Source organism: Scomber scombrus, chromosome 20, assembly GCF_963691925.1.
Source record: "Scomber scombrus chromosome 20, fScoSco1.1, whole genome shotgun sequence".
In the NCBI taxonomy this organism is placed as follows: domain Eukaryota; kingdom Metazoa; phylum Chordata; class Actinopteri; order Scombriformes; family Scombridae; genus Scomber; species Scomber scombrus.
This window is the reverse complement of record NC_084989.1, coordinates 21,513,902-21,528,094: the sequence shown is the minus strand read 5'-3', so window position 1 is coordinate 21,528,094 and position 14,193 is coordinate 21,513,902. Positions and strand designations below refer to the sequence as shown.

Genomic DNA, 14,193 nt, shown 5'->3' with positions numbered 1-14,193 from the left:
TCTGAATCTCTCACCTCTTCAGCTTTCAGGTGTTCCTCCTGATTTATGATTCTTTCTGAATATGGGTCATCTGATGTGCTGCTGCAGAACATGTTGCTTCATTATTAAACCTACATGCATGCTTTTTAAACCATTCTCCATCTCTTCTTTTTTGCCCCCATTTCATCTTTTTGCTCTTTCTCTCTCTCTCTCTCTCTCTCATGTTGATTTGCCTCTCTACTAAAAATAAACCAGATCAAAACCTCCATGACCGACATCTTTATCCCACTAATTAACAGCGTACTCGCACATAAGCTGCCTCTCCTCACCATGACCATGACCCCATGAACAATACCCTCCATTGCCCCAATTAAACGCTAATAAGTTGCATTTTCTCACTGCAGGTGTGTCCTGCACTGAGTGATATCCACGTACCGGCTGGCCCAGTTTTCTTTGAAAAGTACAAATTCGTGGAACTGCACCTATGAAACCCACCTCCCCAAAAATACCACATGTCAAAGATATAAAACTGACTATACTGTGAGAAACAGAAACCACAGAATGTATTGCAGACTTGTTCCCACACGGTTTTAGTGAGCTGAATTATCTCCAGATCACCTGCTCAGATTATTTATTATTATTGCTGCTATGAGAGGTGGTAAGTTGTTTTTTAGACACGTTTTTAAGAACAGGAACTTCAACAATGAACAGAATAGTTTTGTATGAATGTAATAGCTTCAGGTACTGCTGGTTTCACAAGAGAGCATGATTAAGAAATCACTCAGAGGCTGCGACAGCTCAAAAAACACATACACAAACATCAGCACTGTGAGAGGAGGAAGGTTGAATCATTTTTCAGTCCAGCTCCCAATATCATCTCACTTTCATGGGATTATACACTCATTAAAGCATGCTTATGGATATTATATTTCAAATCTGCCAAGTCGGTTCCACTAGATGCCATTAAACTCTTCATATTGCACTTTTAATGTTGTCAAGAGACGCAAAAGCCGGGGGAGAAATCTTCAGTGCAGAATACGAACGGTTGGTTCTTCTGTTATAAATACACATTGCAGGTTAGAGTAGCTGCTGCTCACTGTGTCAATAACTGTCTGTTGTGTCAATGTCAATAATTAATGACACAATTAGCTCTTGAGCAATCTGACAGATCTAGCGGCAGATCTGCTCAGTGTTGAGCGCTTCGCTGGCAGCCTCCTCTCACCGACTAAGCTGAAAAAATTATTGATTTCCTGCCCTCGTTTTCAAGGCATGGTGCTGAATCGTAGTCCTGACTGTGTTTGGGAAGGTGCACACCCTCGTTTTATATGTATGTGTCAGCTGGTGTGTATCAGTGTCTGCATGTAATGTTTTAGGATCAATGATGGTTTATTTTTTGTGTCCATGTGGTTTAGTCAAATTTAAAGGGTTAAAATGTGAAAATAAACGTATGAATAACTTGCACACATTCTTTTTTTGTGGACTCAGCATCACATTTCTGCTTTTAATCCATTTTGAGAGAATATATTAGAGGATTATGGTAAAAATGTCTAAGTGGTGTAACCATAAAAACTTTGTACCAAATAATTCAACTTGCTTAAAAACAGTAAATTCTCAATAAAACACCATATCAACTAGTTTGGCATGATCTTACATTATAACTTTTATATTAAATAAAGGTAATGGAATACAATTGTTCTAAATGTTACATTTCATCTGGTTACCATGGAGATCAGGAAACATTTACATGTTTTTAAATGTAGTAATTATTAAAGTAATTATTAGTATAAGTCCACTTAAATACACTGTAGGTGGATAAAATATTTAATATTTATCATTTTTTTGTGGTTACACCATTTGACATTTGAGTATTCAGTCTTACTTTTGGTAAAAAAAAATGGTGCAAATGTCATTTCAAATGACATAAAACCAACAAAAATATGAACCTGATGCTGCTTTAAGACAATTTTTTAAGATATTTTTGAATTGCTCATCTTGCCAACCCTTATTTGTCACTGACCCTTTAAACACAATTGCATTAAGTCAGATATCGCCTGCTGCAGGTCTCTCACAACAAAAGAAATCGAGAGTGAACCGAGTACGTTGTGCGTAGATGAAATCACAGAGGGCATGCAAGACGTTGGATTTGTGGTTAGAAATTGGGGAAGTTTAAAAAGGCAAACAGTTGGGACCTCGTGACTAATTCAACAGTCATATATAGCTATAACTGTATGTTTTAGTAGAAGGAGATAATCGTGTGCACAGCCAGAGAGAAAAGAAACGTGGTGAAACTACTGTTTAATGCAAAGATCCATTCATTAAAACACAGCGATATATATATATATATGTACACACCTCAGGCAAAATCTCCTAGGACTTCTTATGTAATAAAGAATTCAGATATTACAGGTTAGAAGCTGTAGGAGTGTGTACATTTATTATTACAGTTGTACAGTACATATATATTTATTTTATTTTTCCCTGTTTGGTTTTGCTTTCTGTTTGAATGTGATGCTTGCTGTGTGGTGGTGGTGATGAGTTTGTCTTTCAAAAATCACTCCATCTTTCACTCTTTCACTCAGCCTGCCTCCCTCTGCACCTCATCTATATATCACACTGTCTCATCTGTGGAAAGTATTCATTTATGATCATCTTACACATATTACACATCATTACCTCTGCACCATACCCGCTGCCTCACTACCATCTCAGCTGTCTGTGCTATGTAAGTTGCATATTACATTTATTTTGTGCATATTTTAAACACTTGTCGGGTACCTATGCATATGTATAAATGCACTGTATATGTCTTGTGTATATAATATTATCATTCTTTAGTGCATCTGTGAAATGTATGCACATTACACACCATTACCTACTCAACTTTCTTTGCCATGCACAGTAACTTGCACATTACATTAGTTTGCATATATTTAAAAAACTTGTGGGTAAATATGTATATATATATTTGCATGTATAAGTGCTACTTTTGATTGTTTGGACTCCCCTGGGTCCTCTGCACTTCCTCTATATATTGCAATATCTCATCTATTAAAAGTACTTACTATTTTTTATTTTTATGCACATAAATACCATAATCTATGCAATACCCACAGCCCACTACTACTATCTCAATTTGCACTGTATATGGCTTCTTTATATAATATTATTTATACTTTTGAATGCCTTTATTGACAAATTGAGAATAACAATTTGCATTATTTTCTGAATTGAATGATTTGTCAATGATTAAAAGAAATAATGTTCCTTTCTGTGTGTTTGTCATGTGCTTTATTTCTTTCTTATTTCTTCAAACATCTATTGGAGTATTTTTTTTCCCAGCTTGCTGCTATTTAACATGATTAAGAAACAAGCCTGAATTCTTTATTAATAAATTCTCTTCTTATTTAAGTGGTTGAATTTCTTCAATTTTCTTCTTTGACCAGCATTTTCTGTATGAAATGTACCATATGTATGTCTTTTCTTGCCTCCTCTTCCTTTTTTGTTGCATTATGAGGATCAGCAGCTGTTTAAACATTCAGTTTGCAGAAACAATTTGGTGTCCTTAAGTGATTCTGCAGACTTTTATGAAACAATTAACCTTCAGGATTGTAAATTTGTAAATTAGTTTTGCTGTGATTAAGTGAAGCTGGAGTGAATCCACCTTAACTGCATTAACTGTATGCAGCAAATTAGTATTGAACTGATATACTTAACGTAAAGGCCAACTGAATGGTCAAGTTAAATGGAAAACCTGATGGAAAATAAACTACCCAGTGTCCATCAGAGGTACTGAAACCAGTTTAACTGCATGGGAGAAGAAACCACAATCAAAACTCTCCCTATCAGAGAGGAAATGATGCTGCCAAGTCCCAAATCTCAAAGCTCCCCTCGGTGTCTCCTGGTGCCCCCCCCCCCCCCCCCCCACTCACGGTAACACAGGAAATGATAAAACGTAATGACCACAACATATGAATCTAGAGGGGGGGGGGGGGTTTATTATTACGATCGCTATCCCACCACACAGCTCCCCAAAGTGAGGAAAGAGGAAGAAGGGATGAAAGGAGGAGTAATGAGGAAAGGAGACAAGGTGATGCCCACTTTCACTGATAAAAGGAGACACAGAAATCACTCGTCTCCTTCTCTTTGCTCTCCTCCTTTATGTCTCCACACAATATTGATTTATTTTTTCCTGGGAAGCCTTTATCGAATGGACACTTATGCATCCATTACCATTTGTGAACCACATATCAGTCAATGAGTTTATGGAGATGCTTAATCCATAAAATAAATAAATTCCCATAAGTCTTAAAGGGGATTTAAAGGGGACATCCTGCAGCATTTTGAAAGAGAAACATGTGCAAAAGCCTGAGATGTAATGTCACATTTTCACAATGTTTAGATTATATATGGATGTAGTTTTCCCGCCAATTTGGCAAGTCTTTCAAATGTTAAGCTATAATTTCACATCTTTAGTTCGTTCTCATTTTTATGCAGTAATATTATTTTCTGTAATATTGTGTCATTATAACATGTTTTTAGGTGGACGCTTTAAATAAGCTCATTCAGGTTTTCTGCCTCTCTCTGCACTCTATATTATCTGTCATTTTCTGTACTTTTATGTGTAAAATTTAACTTAAAACTAACTAAACTAAACTGAATGCAGGAGTGATTAATTGTGTGCATGTTTTTTGTTTTTTTATTAAGACTTTCTGGTGCTCAAGAAGTTTGCTGTAATCATTACCTGCTTTGAATGTTTATAAAGCATGACTCAAGTCTTTAAAATACATAATTTGAGACAATAATATATTGATTAAATGCAAAGTTTGGCTTTAAAAAAACTGCAAAAAGTCAGTTTTTCCCTCTACTTTTGTTCAGTGCTTATGAGACTAAACAAAAATCAAGTTATTCAGATGTCTGGCTAAAATATTAATACAAATCTAAATATATATATTTCTATTTCTGAGGATTTAATGCTTTACTTTATCAAAAATGACAGTAAACTGAATATATTTAAATTAAAAATGTATTTATCTTTTGTATAATTGCACTAACTTCTACTTCAATGTTTGCAGATTTTATTATGTTTGATGTACTGTTGTTGTTTTATGTGTGTCTTGTAAGGTGTCCTTGAGTGCTTTGAAAGTTGCATAAATAAAATGCACTAATATTAGTATTATTATTAGTATTATTATTAGTATTTGTATAATTATTATTATTATTATTAGGAATTGTTGATAAGACAAAAACAAGGTATTTGAAGACGTCACCATGAGCTCTAAAACATTATATGAAGCAGTTTTTACTATTTTTTTGACATTTTATAGACCAAATAATTGACAGATTAATTAATAATTTAAATAATTGTTAATTGCAGCCCTTATAAACTGCACAGTTTAGTTTGTCAAAAAGCTGCAAGGTTAATTATATTTCTTAATGTCAGCTTTTTTTTAGATTTGCTCCATTAAGCCACTTCATAGCAATATTTGTTTAACTAACCATATAGTGTAAAAAACTCCAACAATCTCTTAATGTCTCTTAATTAACTCTCACTCTTGGTAGTTTATTCTCACACCCTTCTTCCTGCTTTGACCCTGCACCTACATGGCTGCTGTCGAGACGCGTGTTTGAACAGCAGAGGGCGCTCAGAGCCCGTCCAATCCTCCCCTCCTCCACCTCCACCACCACCGCAGCAGCAGCAGCAAGAAGAGGGCACCTCCATCCAAACTGCATTACCAGTCTGATTCCTTTAATTGCTTCCTTCCTGTAGTTAATTGGTGCCAATCTGTCCAACCTCAAAACCAATCCTGCATGGTCAAAAGGAGGAATTGTCCTACCTTGTATTCTTTTTAAATTCGTGTGTGTTTGTGCATGTTAATTTGTGCATGCACTACAATTTTTTTTTTTTTTTAAAGTGTGTCCTGTTTTGGGTTGAAGTCTACCTGTTTTCACCCAAATTTAAAGGTGGCCTTGCAGACAGATCGAGGTAAGCTGCTACACCTGTGTGCACCATTTTTATAGCCTATTTGAATGTGCTGCAGAAAAAAAAACAAGTCAAGCATTTATCTCTTATTCATAACATGCGTGCAGACAGTCGCTTCTTGCAATTGCATATTTTATTTTAATTTTAAAAAAGCATGCACACCCCGATTATAGACATTAAAAGTCCTGACTCTACTCATGCTGAGATAATCCAACTTGATTTGTTGATATTTTAGGCGGGATATATAGTAGTGAAAATAACTCCACCCCAATTATCTGTCACTACTACTAGTATGCACATTAATATTTTCTGCATGTCTCCCGTCAATGGAAGCCCTTTACTCTACTCTACTCTACTATGACTATGACCCCTCCCACTTCACCAAAATAGACCCTGGAGTCGTAAAGAAAAAAAACATATAACAATGATAGCAAAATATTTTTAAATGGTGTCATGTTGAGTATAAATAAATTATAATAAGGTATAGTGACTATTTTGTTGATTAAAGCAAGAATTTGAATATAGGTGTGTGATATTTTTAAGGCCGGCGAGTGTTTCGCGGGAAAACGAGTGGAGGGATACGCTGGTGAGAGGGCGGAGTGACGCGGCGTATATATGGAGCGTAGCAGGTCGTTCAGCTGTGATTCTCACGTTGCTTGATGACAGAGAAACGGGTGTGCTGCAAACCGCTTCAATACATGCTCCACACAGCCTCACTGAAACCGACTGCGACATCTCCCCTGGAAGGATTTAATGTTACTTTCGTGTTGGAATAACTTTCCTGCCCCTTTTTGCGCCTTTTGGGGTCGATTTCACCCCGTCTTCTTCCGCCGAGAGTTTTAAAATCTTACACACACACAAAAAAAAAAGGTAAGAGCAGCAGCAGCAGGAGAGGGAGGGAGGGAGAGGGAAAGAAGGGGAGGGGAGTGTGTTTAAATATATGTCAATCTTCCTACACTAGTTTCACAAAAAAGATAGTTTATCGTCAGTAGGTGGGATTTTCCCCCCTTCCTCTGGTTCCCAGTTTAAACACCTGCTGCAGCAGTACTGGTGCATGCATGCACGGCGTGCAAACAGGAGCTCCCATGTTTTGGAGTGACCATGTGATGTTGCTTACACACTTAATGTTTGCAGGAGAGGTAGAGAGAGAGGGATCAGTGCCAACATAGCAGCAGCAACAGCGGCTTTCTGCTTTGAAAACCTGCACATGCACATTCATAACTAATTTTTTTTGTTTTTGTTTTGTTTTTTTCCCACTTCCCTTCTCTTCTTCAACCAGCTTCACAATAAAGGACAAGAGGGCAGCAGTTAGACATCATCATCATCATGCCGCTGAATTCAAGTTTGGCGAGTAAAAACTATGACTACGATTACGACTCTCTGCAACCGTATTTCTACTATGACAACGAGGAGGAGGATTTCTACCCTCAGCAGCTTCAGCCTCCGGCGCCGAGCGAAGACATCTGGAAGAAATTTGAGCTGCTGCCGACCCCTCCCCTCTCTCCCAGCCGCCGGCCGTCCCTGTCAAGCCTCTTCCCCTCCACGGCGGATCAGCTGGAGATGGTGACCGAGTTCCTGGGCGACGACGTGGTCAATCAGAGTATCATCTGCGACGCAGACTACTCCCAGACCTTCCTCAAATCCATCATCATCCAGGACTGCATGTGGAGCGGCTTTTCAGCTGCTGCCAAGCTGGAGAAGGTGGTTTCAGAGCGGCTTGCCTCCCTGCATGCAGCCAGGAAGGAGTCGTCGTCGTCGTTGTCGGCTGCTGTGGTTGACAGCTCAGAGCCCGCCTGTGCAGCTACCTGGAGGTTGAACAGCAGCTACCTGCAAGATCTGAACACATCCGCATCGGAGTGCATTGATCCATCGGTGGTGTTCCCCTACCCAATAGCTGAGACCCCCAAACAGAGCATAGTGACGCCGCCTAGTAAGGATTTGGGCTTGGACACACCACCAAACAGCGGCAGCAGCAGTTGTAGTGACTCAGGTAAGCCTTGTGAATATACTCATCATCATTGCAGGCACACCCCTCTTTGCAATTTAGGAATCCCCCCCCCCTACCTACCTTCCTTCCTACTCTTCTTCTTCCCCACCCCTGTCTGTCTGCTGAGTGTGCAAAGATTGTGCATTAGATTAAAGAATGATAGCAGCTCTTATTATGAGTAAAAAGATGTTTTAATTTATGCAGCATGCAGTTTTTGTTGGTAGGGAGGGGAGGGAGGGAGGTGGAGACGTGCTGCTGTGAGATTAGCTGCAGGGCACGGCTGCAATGTTAAGCAATGATGTGGAAGAAGAGCGGGGAGGAAATGGGCAGCAGAGATTGCAGCCCCCTCCCCTCTTTTTTTTAGAGTAGAGGATTACAACCCCTGCTGTTGAATCAGAGTGTGACTGTTTTTGTTGCTTTTTTGTTGTTCTTGCAGAAGATGAGGATGGAGATGAGGATGATGATGAGGAAGAAGAAGAAGAGGAGGAGGAAGAAGATGATGAGGAGGACCAGGAGGAAGAGGAGATCGACGTGGTGACGGTGGAGAAGAGGCAGGCGGTGAAACGGTGCGACCCAAACACAGCAGAGAGCAGGCATCCCAGCCCGCTCGTGTTGAAGCGGTGCCACGTCTCCACCCACCAGCACAACTACGCCGCCCATCCATCCATGAGGCACGAGCAGCCGGCTGTCAAGAGGCTGAAGCTGGAGAACAACAGCAGCAGCAGCAACAGTGGCGGCCACAGCAGGGTCCTCAAACAGATCAGCAGCAACCGCAAGTGTTCAAGCCCCCGGACGTCTGACACAGAGGACTATGACAAGAGAAGGACTCATAACGTACTGGAGCGCCAGAGGAGGAACGAGCTTAAGTTGAGCTTCTTCGCGCTGCGGGACGAGATTCCCGAGGTGGCAAACAACGAGAAGGCGGCCAAAGTGGTGATCCTGAAGAAGGCGACAGAGTGCATTTACAGCATGCAGACGGACGAACAGAGACTTCTCTCACTCAAAGAGCAGCTGAGGAGGAAAAGCGAACTTTTAAAGCAGAGACTCACACAGCTGCAGGGCTCTCGTGCTTGAAAACAAAAGTTTTGAACCACCATCATCATCACAGACATTTTTTTGGCATTTCGTTTTTTTATGCAAGTTCAATTTGTACAGTTATTGTTGCATGCAAATGCAAAAAAAAGCGGATTAAGTTTTTTGGAATCGAGTTTGATTTCAATGTTGAAACTGCCTCAATTGAAGTTTTGGGTGGGTTTAAATATTTAAAGTTTATTTTTATTAATGAAAATATTAAAAATGGGGTTATCCTGTTGTTAGGGGCCCAAACTAAAATATACATTTTTATGTTTTGTATATAATTAATATTTCCTAAGAAAATGTATTTTTGAATCTCAATTTGTCTGGATGTTCAGACCCGATGTTTTGGTTTTTTCCATTATGTTAGTTTTGAAATATAAAAAAAAAAAACATGTTTCTCTGGAAGTTTGTGTCCTTGTTCTTGAAGTGCATTTTAAAAAAAAAAAAAGAAAAATACTTCACCTCACATATACACATCAAACATCTTCATCACAGTAGCTCCCACTGTGAGTTGACTCAGATTAGTAGGTGCTGGGTGGGGTACATGTTAGAGCACAGAAAGAGGGGCGGGGTCCAATAACAGTCAACTGAATAAAATACCAACACTGACTCATATTTAAGCTTAACGACTGAGATTTAAAGCAGTCACCTTCCACTGACTGCGCTATGGTGAATATTAACTAAATGAAAGGATCGAATATCGCACATTTCCACCTGGAAGATGCTATTTTGCTGTGGCGCCTGTGCATAAAGGGTCATAAAGAAGACAAGGTAAGCTTAGATATTGTCTCTATATGAATAAGAGCAATTAAACTAGTAAAAAGAGACATGTTAACCTATGGAAGGGCTTTTCATATTACCCGAAAATCAATCATAATCAATCCAGTACCATGGTGTTGTTGACAGAGGGAGTCCAGCTGACTCAAAATAAACCCGCTCACACACAGAGAAACCTAAATTTACACCAAGTTTACCCCTGAACGTGACTTCTGTGTCTATTCTGATAGAGATCACTTCAGCTCAGGTCTCAGATTTGAAGATTTTAACACAAATTTGATGCTTAAAACAGAAAAAAAACCCCAACAGGTTATTATAGCTGCTACAGCTGCAGGTACATCCGTTTGTGCAGATAAGTTGCATGTGCAGACTATTTAAAGGTGTATTTCTTGACAGGAAACTATCATTTCTGTTATATAGTCTGATATTGCACAAATATATATCAGGTAAAGGTGAAATCTGTGGTGCAATATTGATGGAAAATGATCAATAATGTGACAAAAACAATAAGCTAACCTTCCTATTGCTCCTAACATACATGCATTTAAGTGTGTCTATTATACACAATCAGGCAGATAATATCGATAACACACCTTTATTATTGATACTCTATCGATTTTTTTTTTTTTTTGGGCGACCGACTTTCCAGTCTTGCCGTGACGTCACGCGCCGTATCCCGAGCGCTCTCCGTTGAGCGCGTGGTCCTGGTCGCGAGCACATGGAAGTGAGGTCGAGATTTGTGTCTGTGAGACGCGCGACTGATCACGAGGAGAGGAGAGGAAAGGAGGAAAGAAAAGAAAGAAAGAGAGGAATATAATAATAATAAAGATGATGATAATAAAAAAAAGAAACCCAACAAATACAGCAGCAGAGATGAAGAAGCAGAATGGATAAACCTGATTCGGTAAGAGCTCTTTATGTATGTGTGTGTGTGTGTGTGTGTGCGCGCGCGTGTGTGTGTCTATGTGTGTGTGTGTGTTTCATCTATCGATTTTAATCAACACGTTTAATTAGAGAGATGCCTGATGATGTTATAAAGTCTAAAATCTCTGCTTCTTCCAATGTGACTGATATAAAAACTTGATTTAAAGAGACAGTTAGTGGCTGCAGAGGTTTTAATCTGATGTGATTTATGGACATATTGTGACATAATCTGTGTGAAACTATTGTTCTTTTTCTTGTCCTTTCTTCTTTTTTGTTTGGACAAGTGTTATTTTCGGCTGGCTTCTCTATTGTCTGTCCAACTCCTGCTCCATGCTTGCAGAGTTTAGAGCAGCAGCAGCAGCAGCAGGCTTTGTGCAACACATTTGCTGTTAGCCTATTGTTTGTTTTTCTGCTGATCACACTGATGAGATGCTAACTTTGCTTTATATATATATATTCTTTTTATCCATTTATAACTCTGTGGATCTCCTATGCATTTGTTTTAAGTCAGTGCTGTCAGTGATGTGGTGCAGCTGTTATGATCACAACACATGACATCTCTCTGTGCTTCACCCTGTGTATTTAAAGGCTATTTAATGCATTGTATGGAGCCTTGTTTGCGTGCAACAAAACTGAACTCCGCCCCTACATTATATTTCATTTTCCTGACCTGTGAATGCATTTAAAAAGCATTTAAGCAGAGATGGTGCAGCAGCAAGCAGCAAACAGCAGCATATCTGAGACATGAGTCAGCCACACTGAGACAGCGGATTAGTGTGGATTCATTGTGTAGACTTTGTGGGTGGGCAGGGCAGTCTGTAGCCAGCAGGGAAAGTGACCTGTAACTGGCTGACCTGGGTTCAAGCCTCCATGACACACATAATACACACACACACACACACACACACACACACACACACACACACACACACACACACACACGCACACATCCACCCTGCTGCAAGTGTTGTCCAGCATGAGCTCAGGAAAAAAGCTCTGATCTCATCCTTGGCAAGAAAATCGAGTTTTTCTGCTCAGTGAGCACGTTTCTGCTCTGATTTACATGTCAAATAAGACGTCAACAGGTTGGCGTTTAGGTTCAGACTGAGCTGGATTTGGGTGAAAAGTCATGGGGTTTTTTTTGGTGCATGACTTGGTTAAAAATAACTTGCCTCTTTTAAAGAAAATACCACATTTATGTGGCAACATTACAGCATGTAGTTGGAAGCTTTAACACACTGTAGTTTAGCCCAGTTTTAACCCAGATGTCTGAACTTTTTTTCACCTGAAATCACAAAAACGGTGCTTTCGGACCAAGTATGGGCCGTTTACTTCTTTGGCAAAGTAATATGCAGTATTTCCACTGTTTTGCATAGATTATATATGTTAAAAAAGCTGCTTCTAATAATATTTCATACTTTTATTAGCCTATAAAAAAGAAGTCCATAGTTTCAATCCCAAACTGGCTCCATGTCAGGTAGACAAGCGTGGCTGCACCAAACAATCTGTTAATGAATTCAAGTTATTAGTTAGTCTATAAAATGTTAGAAAATAGTATAAAAAAGAGTCAAATGTTCAACCAAACCCCAAAGATATGCAAGTTACTCTCATATAAAACAGAGAAAAGCAGTAAAAAGTTACATTTTAATATCTGGGAAAGGTAAATATTTAACATATTTGCTTTATAAATGAAAATTATCAAGATAAATAACTAATAAATGAACCGTTTCAGCTCTAGAAGTGAGCGTTAAGTGAAGAGGAGACAGTTTGGCCTCTAGATTATAGATAAATATGAGATATTAAAACATGATTTTTGAGAGGATAGACATATATGTGATTCTTTAGGGTTTACAGTCTGGTACAGTAGAGTCAGATTCATACATATTTGCTTTTCCTCCAGTAAGAAAAGGAGTTGTTATTTCATACTGTACATACTTTTTGAATCTTATGAGACCTTTAACTCCTCACTGGATGTGTTTTTAATGTAGCAAATGTTACATACAGTACGTTCAAGTGTCTCTTTTCCAGGGAAACTTTACAGTGAGCCAACAGTTTTTTCTCCTCCTCTGCCGCCTCACCACAAGCACACTGCACACTGCACACATACTTTTCAGATACTTTTAGAGGCCCAGGAATACACGGAGGTCTGCTGCGCTTATGTAATCGGCTGCTTTTCAGAGCTGGAATAGATTAAGCAGTTGATACTCCTGAAAAAACTGCAGCCGCTCGCCAGTTAAACTTTCTTTTCTCTCTCTCTCTCTTTGGCTGTGTTTTTCTGTTTTTTTAATAGCATCATTATTATCACATGACATCACCTCTCCTCCTCTCTCTCTCTCTCTCTCTCTCTCTCTCTCTCTCTCTCTCTCTCTATGTGGGAATACGCCGCCTCATTTGCATTCTCTGTTTCTGTCTCCGAGCGAGAGTCGGTATGTTTTTATTAGCGGCGGCGGCTACCTGTGTTTGGCTGCCAGCTTCTTCGGCTGCACAGTGTCAGACAGCTCGCCATGTGAGACCGTTTAGGGATATGTTTCCTTAAAAAAAAAAAGAAGAAAAAAAAAAAGTGGCACGTGTGCTCTATAATGCAACTTGTACTTTTTTGTTAGACACATTTCAAAACTACTCAGCTGCACACATTGATCCTATTTCTAGCTTTTATAGGTGGTGTAATGAGTAATCTCTTAAGTAAACTTCATGTTTCACTGCTTGAATTTAAATAAGAGAAAGTTGACTTATGCTCGGTGGTGCCTCAGAGGGGAAGCTTTTGCAGCAGTGCTGTTGGGCGCCCACAGCAACGTCTGGCTCTTATGCAACAGTATTGGTCCCTCTGGTGAATGATGTCATTGCCTAACCTCATATGCTTTTATAATATACAACTTGATATAGAATATACGCTTTGCTTTTCTTTCTCTGGCTTGATGTTCTTTTTATATCCAGAGTTTAGGTTTATTTATACAAGCAGGGTTGGGAAGGTTACTTTGGGAATGTAATAGGTTACAGATTACTAGTTACGCTATTTATAATGTAGAAAGTAATGTAACTATTTCAATTACTTCATCAAAGTAATGTAACTTATTACATTTGATGACTTTTCTAATTTTCTAACCAATGTTTTCAGCTGTTAGGGTAAATGTTCCCTTCATCTGTCCTTCCTCCCTTCCTCCCTTCCTTCTGTCCTTCCTTCCTTCCTTCTTTCCTTCCTCCCTTCCTATTTTCCTCCCTTCCTTCCTTCCTTCCTTCAACCTAAGATCAGCTGTTAGGGTAAATGTTCCCATTAAGCACCAAAATCTAAGTCCAGCTGTGTTTCATGGATACTGACATGATTTATAAGGGAGATCATTTCTTATAAAGCAACATTTATCTCTCATTTGAAAATGTATTCATTAGTTCATGTAGATTTTGGAATATAAAATAAAGATATTTGATGAATAAAGTGGGTTTAATTGGTACTGTGACTCCATTTAAGTCCATA

The 14,193-nt window shown here is 39.1% G+C and overlaps 1 protein-coding gene across 2 annotated transcripts; it reads left to right on the top strand.

Annotated features, from left to right (window-relative positions):
• The first annotated feature begins 6,996 nt into the window (after positions 1–6,996).
• On the top strand, positions 6,997–9,184 carry myca (MYC proto-oncogene, bHLH transcription factor a). Of its 2 annotated transcripts, none has more exons than XM_062441575.1 (2): positions 6,997–7,949; positions 8,386–9,184. In XM_062441575.1, the coding sequence occupies exons 1-2, from the start codon at positions 7,286–7,288 to the stop codon at positions 9,018–9,020; spliced, it is 1,299 nt and encodes a 432-aa protein (XP_062297559.1). In that variant the 5' UTR covers positions 6,997–7,285; the 3' UTR covers positions 9,021–9,184. The 2 variants fall into 2 exon arrangements, with proteins under 2 accessions (XP_062297559.1, XP_062297558.1); XM_062441574.1 differs by having other exon boundaries at positions 8,383–9,184.
• The last annotated feature ends 5,009 nt before the right edge of the window (positions 9,185–14,193 follow it).

Excerpts from the sequence above, each read along its gene's own strand:
- myca (XM_062441574.1), top strand. The coding sequence starts at position 7,286 with ATGCCGCTGAATTCAAGTTTGGCGAGTAAAAACTATGACTACGATTAC. Across the intron at positions 7,950-8,382 it reads CAGCAGTTGTAGTGACTCAG|AAGATGAGGATGGAGATGAG; the intron begins GTAAGCCTTGTG and ends TTGTTCTTGCAG.